The 15,910-nt window shown below is 43.2% G+C and overlaps 1 protein-coding gene across 2 annotated transcripts; it reads left to right on the forward strand.

Moving 5' to 3' along the window:
- The first annotated feature begins 3,187 nt into the window (after positions 1-3,187).
- Positions 3,188-13,728, forward strand: STRA8 (stimulated by retinoic acid 8). Of its 2 annotated transcripts, none has more exons than XM_075855843.1 (9): positions 3,188-3,292; positions 3,841-4,036; positions 4,810-4,879; positions 4,971-5,055; positions 5,275-5,433; positions 7,508-7,799; positions 8,533-8,609; positions 9,490-9,595; positions 11,463-13,728. In XM_075855843.1, exons 2-9 carry the CDS (start codon positions 3,869-3,871, stop codon positions 11,541-11,543), a joined length of 1,038 nt encoding a protein of 345 aa, XP_075711958.1. In that variant the 5' UTR covers positions 3,188-3,292; positions 3,841-3,868; the 3' UTR covers positions 11,544-13,728. The 2 variants fall into 2 exon arrangements, with proteins under 2 accessions (XP_075711958.1, XP_075711957.1); XM_075855842.1 differs by having other exon boundaries at positions 3,189-3,292; positions 4,804-4,879.
- The last annotated feature ends 2,182 nt before the right edge of the window (positions 13,729-15,910 follow it).

Consider the following 15,910-nt stretch of genomic DNA (forward strand, 5'->3'; position numbering starts at 1 on the left):
TTACAGGTTACATTATACTATATTATGTTATATTATATTCTATTATGTTATATTACAGGTTACATTATACTATATTATGTTATATTATATTCTATTATGTTATATTACAGGTTACATTATACTATATTATGTTATATTACATTATACTATATTATGTTATATTATACTCTATTATGTTATATTACAGGTTACATTATACTATATTATGTTATATTATACTCTATTATGTTATATTATACTCTGTTATGTTATATTACATTATACTCTATTATGAAATATTACAGGTTACATTATACTATATTATGTTATATTATACTCTATTATGTTATATTACATTATACTCTATTATGAAATATTACAGGTTACATTATACTATATTATGTTATATTATGTTATATTATATTCTATTATGTTATATTATATTCTATTATGTTATATTATACTATATTATGTTATATTATACTATATTATGTTACATTATACTATATTATGTTATATTATACTCTATTATATTATATTACAGGTTACATGATACTAAATTATGTTATATTATATTAAACTATATTTGATTACAGGTTATATTATACTATATTATGTTATATTATACTATGTTATATTACAGGTTACATTATACTATATTATGTTATATTATACTATGTTATATTATATTGTCTAATATTATATTGTCTGATATTACATGTTACATTATAGTATATTTTGTTATTGTAGCCATGACTAAGGCTACTGCCTATTTTGCCAATCATCCTTTGTACTCTGGACTAAACCCGTTCTTACTAAATTTCACTGCCTTTAAACCTTATGAAAATAGAACTTAGAAGAAGTTTCCCGTTTTTAACAGACGCACCAAATTCTAGCGCTGGATCCAGTTCTTTACCTCCTTAGTATATTTTGTTATATTACATTATACTATGTTATATTATGTTATATTACATGTTACATTATACTATAGTATGTCATATTACATGTTACATTATACTATAGTATGTTATATTACATGTTACATTATACTATAGTATGTTATATTAGACCATATAATAATGTTATATGATATTATACTATATTATATTACATGTTACATTACGTAGTATTATATTATATAATATTATGATAGTAAGATGAGTTACTTATAACACACGGCGCGTTATCTTTGCTCCCCTATAACTAGTTGACCGCTTGGTCTCTTTCAAACGTTAATATAAATGGTCGCCGACCGCCCCGGTCCCAGCGATGCCTCTTCAGCTGCTCACTGGGCATTGTCTGCGGGCGTGTTCGTATCGTCATCATAATTTTGCTGCCACGTTTTACCCGTTAGCTAATTTATGTCATTTATGATTTATAATTTCAATCCTGCATTTATTTATGTAACTACTGCCTGACAATCGGTGACGTATCCGGTGACCTGACATCTCTCCTCCACTGTCCCGCGGTTTTAGCGCCCTAGTGCCTGTTATTTATTTCTTTTTTGCTATTATCTTACGGACAATATAGACGGGATCAGACAGCAGGCGGTGCAGCCGCGGATATATATCGGTTGACATACGCTAACAAACGGTATTGTGCCCATCCAGCATATAGTATTACTATATACCTCTACCGGACACATCTCTATATATACGGATTACACTATGGGGGCCGTGTTATTTTGTCTCCTTTCCTGAATTATATATCAATAAAAACGTCAGCTCGCCCCGCAAAAAACAAGCCCTCATACCCCTCCATCGACAGAAAAATAAAAAAGTTATGGCTCTCAGAATATGGCGACAAAAAACGTTTTGCTTTTTTTTTTTTTTTAACAACGTTTTTGTAAAATTTTGTAAAAGTAGTAAAACGTAAAAAATTTTTTTTATAAATTTGGTATCACCGTAATCGTATTGACCTGCAGGTTAACGTTTTTACCTCACAGTGAACGCCGTAAAAATGAAATCCTGAAAACAATGGTGGAATCACTGTTTTATTCCATTCCACCCCACAAAAAAAAGTTTCCCAGTATATTAAATGGTGGCAGTAAAAACTACGAATCGTCCCAGTAGAAAAAAAAAAAAAAGCCCTTGACGACAATGTTGACAGGAAAATAAAAAAAAAAGTTACGGCTTTTCGAGGGCAGAGAGAGGAAAAATAAAAATGGCTGGGTCGGGAGGGTGTTAATGGAGAAATGAGGCTGTGGAGAAATGGGGGCCGTTATCAGGCGTAGCTTGAAGCTCCTGGGCCCCAATGCAAAATATATAACAGGGCATCCCAACAACCGTGCGCCATTTATAATACTGGTGTCTTCATATCAGGCAGAGGGGCTCCCCTCAGGCACCAAAGCCTAGCGGAGACTACAATCTCTGCACCCCCTACAGCTATACCGCTGCGTGCCGTTTAATTCAAGTGGCACCACAATTACCGTTTCAATGGGTATATCCACTAAGCTAAATGTGACCAAATTCCGGGTCAATGGGGGAGGGGATTTATTAAGACTGCCGTTTCATCTGCCAGTCTTAAATAAGACTACGTCAGAATAAAATGCGCCAAATTTATTAGACGCACTCCTCTTAATAAATTTGACGCATGTTGCTCTGTCCTAGTCAGGACAGCATATCCACGATGCTTTGGCGTTAGAATTAATAAATCTGTTGGAACTGAGGTGGCCCCACCCCACTTTTCAAAAGTGGCAAGACGAGAAAAGTCACAAATTTTGGCGCAAATTTGGTGTGAGTGAAAATTTGCGACTTTTGTACATCAGTAGTGATAGATAAATTCCCCCCTTTGTGCCTGACGGTTATGGGGGTGTTGTGACTGGTACTTATGGGGTCCCAGCTGACACTTATGGGAACACTTTAGTTGGCATTTTTGGGGCAATGGCTGTCCCTTAAGGGGCATTGGTATGGAGGAATCCATATGTCTCTGTAGGGGGTACCTAGTATTTTATTTCATTATTCGGTAGGCTGTTTATTTCATACATAGACTTTATATAGAGTGTGTTAGTCCAGTCACGTGTACATCACGTATTCAGCGGCGCCCCAACATTCTCCCGCCTTTATTTTCCTCTAGAATCCTGCCCTTTTGCCCTCCGCAGTAATTGATACATTGTTTACATCTTCCACTCATTTGATTGGCTGTTCAGCGCGCGCCGCGATTGGTTCTCCTCCTTACTGACTGGTCAGTGTGTTGCTCCCCGGAGCCGGAGCTTAGCGTGATTGGTCGCTGGTGATGACGTCAGCTGTAGGTGGAATTCCGCAGGTTTATTTGCGAATCTCACGCTCCGGTCTAGCGGGCAGGTCCTAGCGCTGTAAGTTCTGTTGTGTGTGGTGCTGCGCTTGTCATGTTACATGTATGTACAGCTTCGTATGTCACATGTTGTATGTCAGGTTGTCATGTAAGTGCCTTTATCTATGTCTACATTGACATTCAGTAGTATTAATGATAAGTTCACTCCGTTAAAGGGGAACATTTATTGAACTACCCTTAAAGGGGAAGCACACTTTTGATAACTAAAGTAGGGACCTGAAGTGTTATCAGTTTCCCATACTAAAACTCCTCAACTCAGTCCCTAAGAGAAGTCTAAGGACCTGTGTGGCCTTGGCGGTTCAGCTATCATTAATTAACCGTCCACATTTTAGTTGATTTGAGACCCACAAAGACCACGGATGGAAACATTGTCATATAGTAACAAGGATGCGACTTTGACCAGTTTTTAAAGGGCCACTGGGCAGGACCTGAAGGGGAGGAGCATGACACTGTTTCACTGTGTCATGCCCCGCCCCTCAGGTAGAATTAGAGGCCTGGTATAGGTGACTATACGCAAAACCATGTGATATATATTAACATTTAATACAGACACACATGAAGCGTGTCCGCAGTCTGAATGGACGCAGCTGGTGAAGGCAGCAGCAAAAAAAGAAACAGACAGGACGGCGCCAAAAAAACAGCGAGGAAGCGGAAAGCGAGAACTCCGAAGATCTCATCCGTCTCACAGCTCATCCAGCAACTGCGGCAAACCGTATTTCCTGAGCCTGATACACAAGCCACAAGGGTAGGGTCACAAATGAACTGCCGTGGGGGTGGGCTGAGGGTTATTGGGGGTTGTGACCACAAAATCTGCATCCAATGCAAGCGAATGGGGTTTAAATCACATGCTCCGTAAAAAAAAATCTAACACAGGGGGCCCCATATACAATACATCATCTTCTAAAGTGCGGAGGATGGGGGTAGTAGCTCCTATACAACAAGTTGATATATGATTATATTTACGAGTCACAGCGGAGCGGCAGGGTTTAGGCTGACAACTTTATTCCCACGCTGACGCATTAATACAAATACATTCTGTAATGTTCGAGGCAGCGACTTTGGTGAAATTGACAATAATCACACTACATTAGGCCTTATGCACACGGTCGTGCCCGTAATTATGGTCCGCGATTGTGGGCACGGCCAGTCGCCGATGCCCGCGGGCCGGATTTTTGTGCCGTCCTCCCACACGGCCTGTAAAATCCGAAAAGTAGGACATGCTCCATAATTCCCGGCACGGTTCTACGGCACGGACACCTATCCGTAGCGATACGGAAAGATGTCCGCGGCCAATAGAACCGGGCGGGTCTGTAATTGCGCACCGTATCGCGGTCCGCAAATACAGAGTTTTTTTACGGTCGTGTGAATAGGGACCAACTTTTCTCATTCCCTTCATATGGACGGTGACTCAAGCAGGGACCGGTTCAGTGAATCGAAACGCATCCTGGTAATATTGTGCGTTTCGCGTCCCCAAACTGTGGCGTCGGCTTAACGATACCCCTTATATTCCAGAAACAGGTTCTGCAGCAGACGAAACACTACATCCTGCAGCTGGAGAACACTCTGGACTCCCTGTTAAAAATGAAAGGTGAGCGCGTCTATATAATGAATGATACGTATCAATATATATATATAGGCCCATTAACGAAACGCTATAATGTCCACGCGTTGTCCCGAAGGTCACACTCTCATGGAGGACGACGGCTCCTGTAGCCTGGAGGACATCAAGGAGGAATATTTACAGATGATCAGTAACGATCAGGGGTAGGTGCAATGGATACGATTGCTTATTTAAAGGGGTGCTCCGCATATTGTAGTGACTCTCTGGTCTGACTAAAAAAGGGGGATCCTGAGCGTGAAAGTATCTACATTACCATTCTAAGCCCTAATAAGACAGATGCGGCCGGAGGGTGTCATGGGGGACAATCCCTTTAAGTATTTTTTAACAGTGGTCAAATAATACGACGTCTTTCTACTTGTTAGCGACTCTCCTGCTGAACCTGTGGGGAAAGATGAGACGGACCCTGTGCTCTTGTACCTGCATCCGGAAATTAAGAGAGACCTAGAAGAATCGGCTGAAGAATTAAAGATTGAAAACTCCACAGACGCCTTATCCTCACCAGATCTAGTGGAATTTGAACGGTAAATATTGTAGAATATAATGAGCAAATCGTAGAACATGGATGCCAGTATCTGTATTATACTCCAGAGCTGCACTCACTATTCTGCTGGTGGAGTCACTGTGTACATACATTACATTACTTATCCTGTAGTGATCCTGAGTTACATCCTGTATTATACTCCAGAGCTGTACTCACTATTCTGCTGGTGGAGTCACTGTGTACATACATTACATTACTTATCCTGTAGTGATCCTGAGTTACATCCTGTATTATACTCCAGAGCTGTACTCACTATTCTGCTGGTGGAGTCACTGTGTACATACATTACATTACTTATCCTGCACTGATCCTGAGTTGTATCCTGTATTATACTCCAGAGCTGTACTCACTATTCTGCTGGTGGAGTCACTGTGTACATACATTACATTACATATCCTGTACTGATCCTGAGTTACATCCTGTATTATACTGCAGAGCTGCACTCACTATTCTGCTGGTGGAGTCACTGTGTACATACATTACATTACTTATCCTGTACTGATCCTGAGTTACATCCTGTATTATACTCCAGAGCTGCACTCACTATTCTGCTGGTGGCGTCACTGTGTACATACATTACATTACTGATCCTGTACTGATCCTGAGTTACATCCTGTATTATACTCCAGAGCTGCACTCACTATTCTGCTGGTGGAGTCACTGTGTACATACATTACATTACTTATCCTGTACTGATCCTGAGTTATATCCTGTATTATACTCCAGAGCTGCACTCACTATTCTGCTGGTGGAGTCACTGTGTACATACATTACATTACTTATCCTGTACTGATCCTGAGTTACATCCTGTATTATACTCCTGAGCTGCAATCACTATTCTGCTGGTGGAATCACTGTGTATATGTGTACATACATTACATTACTTATCCTGTACTGATCCTGAGTTACATCCTGCATTATACTCCAGAGCTGCAATCACTATTCTGCTGGTGGAGTCACTGTGTACATACATTACTTATCCTGTACTGATCCTGAGTTACATCCTGTATTATACTCCTGAGCTGCACTCACTATTCTGCTGGTGGAGTCACTGTGTACATACATTACATTACTTATCCTGTACTGATCCTGAGTTACATCCTGTATTATACTCCTGAGCTGCACTCACTATTCTGCTGGTGGAGTCACTGTGTACATACATTACATTACTCATCCTGTACTGATCCTGAGTTACATCCTGTATTATACTCCAGAGCTGCACTCACTATTCTGCTGGTGGAGTCACTGTGTACATACATTACATTACTTATCCTGTACTGATCCTGAGTTACATCCTGTATTATACTCCAGAGCTGCAGTCACTATTCTGCTGGTGGAGTCACTGTGTACATACATTACATTACTTATCTTGTGCTGATCCTGAGTTACATCCTGTATTATACTCCAGAGCTGCACTCACTATTCTGCTGGTGGAGTCACTGTGTACATACATTACATTACTTATCTTGTACTGATCCTGAGTTACATCCTGTATTATACTCCTGAGCTGCACTCACTATTCTGCTGGTGGAGTCACTGTGTACATACATTACATTACTTATCCTGTACTGATCCTGAGTTACATCCTGCATTATACTCTGGAGCTGCACTCACTATTCTGCTGGTGGAGTCACTGTGTACATACATCACATAACTTATCCTGTACTGATCCTGAGCTACATCCTGTATTACACTCCAGAGCTGCACTCACTATTCTTCATGCTTCAGAGCTAAAATCCACCAGCATTCCCTGCTTGTTCAGTGTCTTCACAGAGCTTACTCTGGTGATTTGCATTCTAGATAGTGTCATCTTTACACCAGACCCTGTACAGTCATCTCATTTAGGAAAGATTAACTGTCCCCTTTACCTTATAGGAGCTTAGTTAAGCTGGTAGAGTATGTTTGACGGCTAGCTTGCTGACTGTTTCCAATAACACCTAGCTGAATTGTGAATTCAGCTCTGGACTATAAAACCACACATACATCTATAGGGATTTATAAACATGTCCCATGCATATGAATAAGGATAATAACTAGTTCCCTCTTCCCTGCAGGTACCTGCGCTTCTACAAGCAGACGGTGGATATGTTAATCGAGAACAGAGTGGTGTCTCCGGGGCAGATCACATATCCCGTGGTGTCCAAAGCCATCTCCGGCCTGTGGCAAGAGCTTCTCCAGGATGGGAAAACCAACATTTACCAGAAGTCCTTCTCTCAAGTCAAGAACACTGCTACATGCTCTTTCTCCTACCCGTCAGACACAGGCTGTACCAACGGGGGCGTAAGAGATAGTGGAGCGGAGAGTCAGGAGGCCAGCAGCTCATTTCTGTCTTCCACTCCTGAAGATGTAAGTGGCGAAGACCCAAGAAGTAGCAACAATCCGAAAGTTTTTTTTGTAGTAGAATGAAAAGTTTTTCAACATTCTAATATACTTTGTGTTCCAATTCCTCATTTTCAAGAGTTATGCTTGCTGTCAGTGAATGGAAACATTCTTGTTGACATACAGAGGCTGGAAACCCATCCTGATCATGTCTTGCTCACATAGGTGCATGGCTTGTTACAGGAGAGAGCTCTGATACACTAAGGAACCCCACAGGACAGGTTTTTTTTAGCCTTAGTTGTATCTGCGCCTGGGAAAGCTGAGTGACCACCGACATGGCTGTAGTGACATCTTCTACCGGGATCGTTACTCCGCTTTCCCAGAATCCTAGAAGAATTTGTGTCCAATCATTCAGTTATATAGATTTGAGGTGAGCGCCTGTAGGATCTGCAATCAGGGCCGGATTATTGGGAGGGCACGATGGGCACGTGCCCTGGAGCCTCCATCCCGTGGTGGACTCAGGGGGTCTCTACCACCCTGATGGCCGTTCACTGATCCTATTTATCTGAGAAGCGGATGAGAGGGGGTCAGGATGAGCGTGGAGAGGGCTCGGCTGTCTCCATGTCTCCCATAGTCTTCACCGCGCGCCCACCTCTCCCATATAGTGCCTGCAATAGGGGGGTCAGGCCTTCACCCCCTGGCCGGACTGTAAGCGTCAGTGGTTGTTAACCCTTGTGACGCTTTGTTTTTGTGTCTTTAGATTCTTCTTGACGATGCATTTGATTTGGCAGCTGGATTTCTAGATCGCAGCGCGAACCCCACGACGTCCAGTCCGGGGTAAGACTCTACGTCTCGGCCGAAATGGAGAAATATGATTTTTGCTTATTGAAGTGTGGTTTGTATGGACACTGAATGTCAAGCGACTTTGCAATCTCTGCATTTTGATGATCATGAGTTGTAGTTTGTCCGGTTTCACACCAGCGTCATACAAGTGTGTGTTTGCCTATTACGGCCACAAATCCCGGCCCGACTTTGGGACATGAGGGACCTATGTCATTGTTAGTTCTGGTTAACAGACGCTGTCAGGCCAGGATTTGCAGCTGTAATACACACCGGTCCCAAACCGGCCTATATCTTATACTCCAATCACACCGAGAGCTGCATCAGAACTGATTACCTATGAGTGTATGAGCTGTTCTCTTTCATCTCCGCCTCAGACATCCCTTTTTCATATGTCCTATTAGTGCACATTCAGATGGGGGTCCTTACATCAGGATTCTCCTTCTATTAGACAAAGGAGAAGCTGCAAAGAGGAACTTTAAAGGACCACTGGCATCTATGGACTGCACAAATGGTCATTTGTATGATGTAGGTTATTTTTAACATATCAGGAAAAATCTGTGCTTTGCCAAGTCGTTCCCTTAATTATAATGGCCGCATTTTGTAGATAAGGACCCCCTGTGATCTACTGTCCATCAAAAAGGGGTTGTCCAAAGGATGGGGGGGTAGTTACTTTTCCTACGTCAGAAGACTGTATAGTCCCTGGTGTAGAGATGACAATTTCTAGAATGCAAATCACTGGAATAAGCTCTGTGCAGACACTAAACAAGCAGGGCATGCTGGGAGATTTCAGCTCTGAAGGCTGCAGAATTGTGAATGCAGCTCTTGACTATAGTACAGACTGTAACTCAGTGTACGGTAATGTCTTGCTTTGCAGAAGTCCCATATATGAAAGCTGCCCATGGGGGAGTCCCGAAGGAGAGAAGCAGCTTCACCAACACATTTCAGATTTCTTGAAAGCCAAATACTCCCCCGCCACCCAAGTAAGTTTCTGTTGACTGTCAGAACACAGCAACTTAAGGCAATTTAGAAATTTCATTAGAAAGTGTCCAAGCCTGTCACCTCAGGTACTTTATTGAGGACCTGTGGTCACTGTCATGCAGGTTGCTTAACTGAGAATTCTAGGTTTTAATGTCACGATGGTAAGCGCTCCCTATGCTTTGAGTGACAGCTCTAGGGTTCACCCGATTGGACGTTAGAGCCGTCGCTCAAAGGGGAGAGGCTGGCGAGCGTTCAGTTAAGAACTGCACAAGAAGGGGCTGTCGTTGTGGCACTTGCAACCGCAGCACTTGGGTCATTAAAACAAAGATTTTTCGCTCCTGGAACCTGCACGACCCTGACCACAGGAATGGTGATGCGGTTCTCTCCGTACTCTCTACTTGCTGACAGTTTCCCTTTAAAGGGTTATAGCAAATCCACAGAATACGCGGCCACCTCTCCTTTCATTCTCTGCCTGGATGTCGGCGACTGTCTCACCAGGTGGGTCAAGGCACCCCCATGTTCTCCAGATAGGGGCACCCGCATCTATCACACATGGATGGCATATCCCGTAAATATAACCACCAAAAAGAGAAAAGGAATAACCACAAAGCGATATGTTATGCAAAAATTAAAAACCTCATGGATCGGCCATAAATGTATTAGATGGGAATACCCCAAACTTTCTAATATACTTTGTGTTTGAATTCCTCAGCATTTTCAAGATCTCTGATTGCGGTCAGTTCACCCAGAAGCTAAAAACACATCTCAACCTAATCCTGCTCACAAAGCTTCAGTTTGTTACATTGCAAGTAAAAGGGGTTTGAGCTAAACATAGCGGCAGCTCTGGTATATCTGGACTCCGGATGAGCTGGGACAATACCACATTTCTGCTGTGTGAGCAGGACTCAGTCGGGACAGATTTTTCAGCCTCTGTATATAAACAGTGAATGTTTCACAAGCAAAAATGGGCAAAATAGGGAGGAATTAAAATACCAAGTATATTAGAAAGTTTCAGAACTGTTCCTTATACTTTATTTACAAGACTGAACAACTAATTAATGCCACACTACAGCGTTAAATATCTCCCAGCAGTGTAAATAACACATTGCAGCACAAAATGCCTCCCCAACAGTACTACAGGCCACAAAGTACATCCCAGCCACATCGCCGTATAAGGCCTTGTTCATACAGTGCAGATTTTCATATATCTGGATCCAGGAGAGGAAACCTACAAGACCTTCCTTTATAGATTACTTCTGCTCGCTGTCTTCATGTCCACCGGCTTTGCTGCCTGTCACACTGAGCTGCCAGCACGGGGGTGCCGTCACCGCTCCTGACATTCCTGTTTTAGTAAATAATACTATTCCCCATGAACTAAGAATTCTGGAACATATTTTCTTAGAACTCTACGTTGTGCCGTTCCTCTGTTATTCCTCATGGAAATGTTTGACTAAATTGACAACTGGGTGTAACCAGTTGGGGGCGTGTCCCTACACAGACTGACATTGTCCAATCAGTGCTGACAGAGTGAGACTGTGCAGGGACACGCCCCTTTGACAAGGGAAATGGCAGCACCCAGTTGTCAATTTATTCATACATTTCTAGGAGGAATAACTGAGGGACAGCACACAGTTCTAAGAAAAGATGTTACAGAATCGTTATTTCACGGGGGAATACAAGAAATAAGTAAAACAGACGTGTCAGGGGAGGGGACCGGTCCTCTTTAAGGTTGCCTGTCTTCTTTTCTGGGTGACCAGCATTACTTACAGCAGGTGGGACTTTCTAATTCAGTGTCAGGAGTCCGTATACCATGGAGAGTCCATCGTACTGATGTACATAGGAATATAACACGTCTTCTCTATTCTTAAGGCGTCTGTCCCACCGTGCGACTACGAGACGGTCCTTCTGAGATGTACAGAAACCTTCGACGATGACGAGGACGACCTCTGAGGAGCGGCGATCCGCCATGATGTAGGACTCTATTTATTACACCTGGATGGCTGATTTTGCCGAAGAGGCCCCTCAGGAGATTGTATAATGAACCTTTATTGACCCTCCTCGCCCCCCATACAAAATCTCCAGTAAATAGAAGCCCTTGAGGCCTCCGCATTCCTAGTTATATTTCTATCTGGGCAAGCTGGGTGACAACCAATATTCTTTTTTCCACAGAGGTTGTCACCCAGCTTTCCCAGAATCCTGGACTGCAAATCTGGCAATATATTCAGCAATATCGGAGCAGGAGGATGTGCCGCTGCGTAACAAAGCAGACTTGTCATTCAGGGTTTTAGAAAAGTTGGGTCACAACCTCTGTCGGCGACAAAGGCAGCCATATCGATTGTCACCCATCTTTTCCAGAAAAAAGCATCCATATTGGTTTTCTCTATCTCCGACAGAGGCCGTGGCCCAACTTTGCCAAAACCCTGAAAGGAAAGTCTGTTTAGTGCCGCAATGACACATTCTATATTTCTGAATATCTTGGTCAGATTTACTGTCCAGGATTCAGGAAAAGCTGGGTGACCACGTCCATGGAAGAAACCAAATTGGTTGTCACCCAGCTTTCCCTGAATCCTGGACAGTAAATCTGACCAAGATATTCAGAAATATAGGAGCAGGAATATGTGTCACTGCGTAACAAAGCCGACTTCCCATTCTGGGTTTTGGAAAAGTTGGGTCACAACCTTTGTCGGAGATAAAAGGCAGCCACATTGGTGGTCACCCAACTTTTCCAGAATCCTGAATGGCAAGTCTGCTTAGTTACGTAGTGACACATCCTCCTAAATTGCTGAATATCGTGTCAGATTTGCTGTCCAGGATTCTGGGAAAGCTGGGTGACAACCTCCATGGAAGAAACCATATTGGTCGTTACCCAACTTTCCTAGAAGCAGAAATAACGAAGACGTTTCGCAGAAGATTCAAGGATTTGGAACTAACGAAGATTGAAAATAACGGCCCTAAAGTGAACGCAAAAAAGCCGCGTCACGTAGTCGTCTTGTAAAAGTCGTCGCCAAATAGAGCGTAATCTGGTCACATGACCTCGGACTATCCATCAGATACGCCCCTTTTGTAAAGAGGTCACTGGCAAGTTGTGGTCATTGGGGGGAGGGGTCACTTTATGGCATCGGTAATGGTCTGTTGGCTCCGTTCACATTATATAGATTTGGCGTGAAAGAGGCGGCCATCTTGCCGCAGTTTTTTTTTGTGTTTTGTTTTTTTACCCCGCCTTTGAAAGATAGCGCCAAGTCCATCTATCGTGTCTCGGCAGCACAACGTCTTTTACAGTTATTTTGGTCGCCATTATTGAGAGGCGACATATTTGATATTAAAGGGTTGGGGGGGCAGATTTCGCGGCGGCGGCCGTCGTCGTCTGTGCGTAATTTATACTTATTTATATGACAGAGTTTCGAGTTTTATTCATTAAAAGTGAAAAGTTTATATTTATGTGCAAAGATGGAAACGTTTTAAGGGAAATATTTATAAAACAGGAAAAACGTATAGAAAAGCGTCGATTTGTTTGATGTTGGATATTTGTTACGTTCGTTCATCGCGGCCCACAAAAAACAATCAAAACTCCTAAATAGCACTTTAAAATTCTATCCATTACTTTCTTGGTCATATCAGTTTCTGGGAAAGCTGGGTGGCAACCAATATGGCCGCTATTACAGCCCCTATAGGGATTGCTACTCTTCTTTCCCAGACTGCTGAATGGAATTGATGCCTAGTTTTGCATCGAGACACGAAAGTATATCAGGATATACCTGGGAAGATTTGCCATTCGGGCTTTTAGGAAAGCTGGGTGGCAACCAATGTAGCCAGTATTATAACCCCCATGAGGGTTCTTGCTCTACTTTCCCAGACAACTGAATGGCAATTATACCTAGTTGTGTTGCGATAAGGGAGAGAAGTTTGTATCACAACGTAACTAGGTAGATTTACCATTCAGGTGTCTGGGAAAGCTGGGTAAGATGTTGCATTAGTCACTCAGCTTATCCAAAAACCATAACTAAGAAAGCGCTGGATAGAATATCATTTTTTTTGTGACGTCTGGGAGAATTCGCGACCTCTTGGTGTTAGATTTGCGCTGCTGAGCAGATCTGTTGGTTAAAAGTTCAATAAAATTTCTATTTATCTATGAAAATGTGACGAGAATCGATTTTATACGGAAGTCTGCGCTGAATGCGAGCGCCAGGTCAATCCTATAGTCTTGGTAAATTTGGGCATTAGCCCCAAAAACAAACTGGAATTAAAAAAGTTAAATTCGGATAATCCAGCGAGTTTGGAACATGGAAGTGCCAGATTATTGGAATTTCTGAACTATCGGAATGTTTAAAAAAATTTAAATTTAGCCAGTATCCAACTTCTTCTTAAAGTGCTGGCATTCTTCCATCGGTTCCAGAGGGAGGAACGGCATTGGGTATTCACATAGTGCGTTTTTTTTCCCGTATTTTGTCGCCTCGAGGACAAAAACCGCACTTCAAAAACGCATGCATTTTTACCGCCGTTTGATGCATTTTCCATGCCAAATGCAAAACCGCTGCAAATTGTGGTAAAGAACACATGCATTTTTTGCAGTACCGTTTTCAGCCACACGGCAAAAGATGCGGTAAAACTGCACCGTGTGAATACACCCTAATGGACCTAGATATAGCTGGCCCTGTCTCGCCCTCTTGAGAGAAGTCCTTTAATCTTGGCGAGTTCTTGCTCCTCCTCTTTTAGGCCGCGTTCACACAGGCAGGAGAATGAGTTTTTGCTTCACCTATTGCTGCGGAAACGCATCGGGTTTACCTGCGGATTTCGGGTGAAGCATGGACGATAGCAAACGTTATGTGCACCTGCAGATCTTCTGCGTTCGTTACGAAGATTACGCTGCGGAATCGCTGTATAAAATCGCAACACAACTCAACTTGCGATTTTTAGTGCGCAATTCACACTCCCCCTTGAAGTCTATGGGCCAAACACGCAGCATCTCCGCTCAGAATACGCCACATGAATTGACAGCTGCGGAATTGAAAGTCGCACCGCAAAACACTTTCCAATTGCCAAATTTCGCCTGGTTGTGGGGGAATGGTATAGTGTGGTTAGGCCGAATGGTGAGAGGTCGTAGATTAGTTGAGCCGTGTAAGCGAGCGCCGATCAGTGAGACAGCCCGTTGATCGGCGCCCGTTTGCTCCTATCACAAGAACCAATCGTTACTACGATCGCTCGTTCCCACATATTTTCATCATGTCGGCGGCGCGTCTCCCTGTTTACAGACACCTCAGTGTAGGGCCGGGCAATTAATCGAAATTCAGCGAATAGGCGTCATCTCGTGAATTTCGGTTTCTAACCAAACGTTTTTTCCCAGTTTAAACTGTATCTGCATCTTCAGGACGCACAGACAGGTAAATCCAATGGTAGAGCAGGGGGACCGCGAGGTCCCTGCTCTACCATTCACGATGTATCTCCGGACGCGAGGCAGTGACGTCATCGCGCCGAGCTGCACAGACCAGAGGGATCTCCTCCACACGTCGTTGGAACAGGGGTAGGGGAGTATGTGCTGTATATTATTTTTGTCAGGCACTATTGGGGGCAGCTGTGGGGGCACTAGACTGTGTGAGGGCAGTTATGGGGCATTATACTGTGAGGGCACTTATAGGGGCATTATACTATGTAGGGGCAGTTATGGGGGCATTATACAGTGTGGAGGGCAGTTATGGGGCATTATACTGTGAGAGCACCTATAGGGGCATTATATGATGTGGCAGCTATGGGGGGCATTATACTGTGTGGAGGGCAGTTATGGGGGGTATTATGCGGTGTGGAGGGCAATTATGAGGGGTATGATACAAGGTAGAGGCAGATATGGAGGTATTATACTATGGAGGGAAACTATAGGGGCAGTATACTGTGTGGAGGGAAACGATTATACTGTATGGGGCAATATACTGTGTGGGGGCAGTGCCGGGTTATATTATATACAGTAGTATACAGCAGGCTCGGGATAAATATGAATTGAATGGCGTAGCATGCAAATAGGGGGCGTGGCCTAAATAATCGTGGTTACATTTTCACTTAATCGCGATTTTGATTTAGGCCATAATTGCCCAGCCCCACCTTGGGGTCACCTTGGATCCCTTCTAGAGCCATGATAAATCATACCCTCCATTACTTGGCCCGGTAGGGGGCTTCCCTGCATGACTTCCAGATGCCCACAACCTCAGCGACACAAGTCTACGGACCCAATGTCTTCCATTGATGCTGTTGGATCAAAGACCAGTTCTACAAGGACCTACAACGGGGGGGGGGGGGGGGGCAATGACGTGAATTTATCGTTGACCTGT

Source organism: Rhinoderma darwinii, chromosome 3 (assembly GCF_050947455.1).
Source record: "Rhinoderma darwinii isolate aRhiDar2 chromosome 3, aRhiDar2.hap1, whole genome shotgun sequence".
Lineage (NCBI taxonomy): Eukaryota > Metazoa > Chordata > Amphibia > Anura > Rhinodermatidae > Rhinoderma > Rhinoderma darwinii.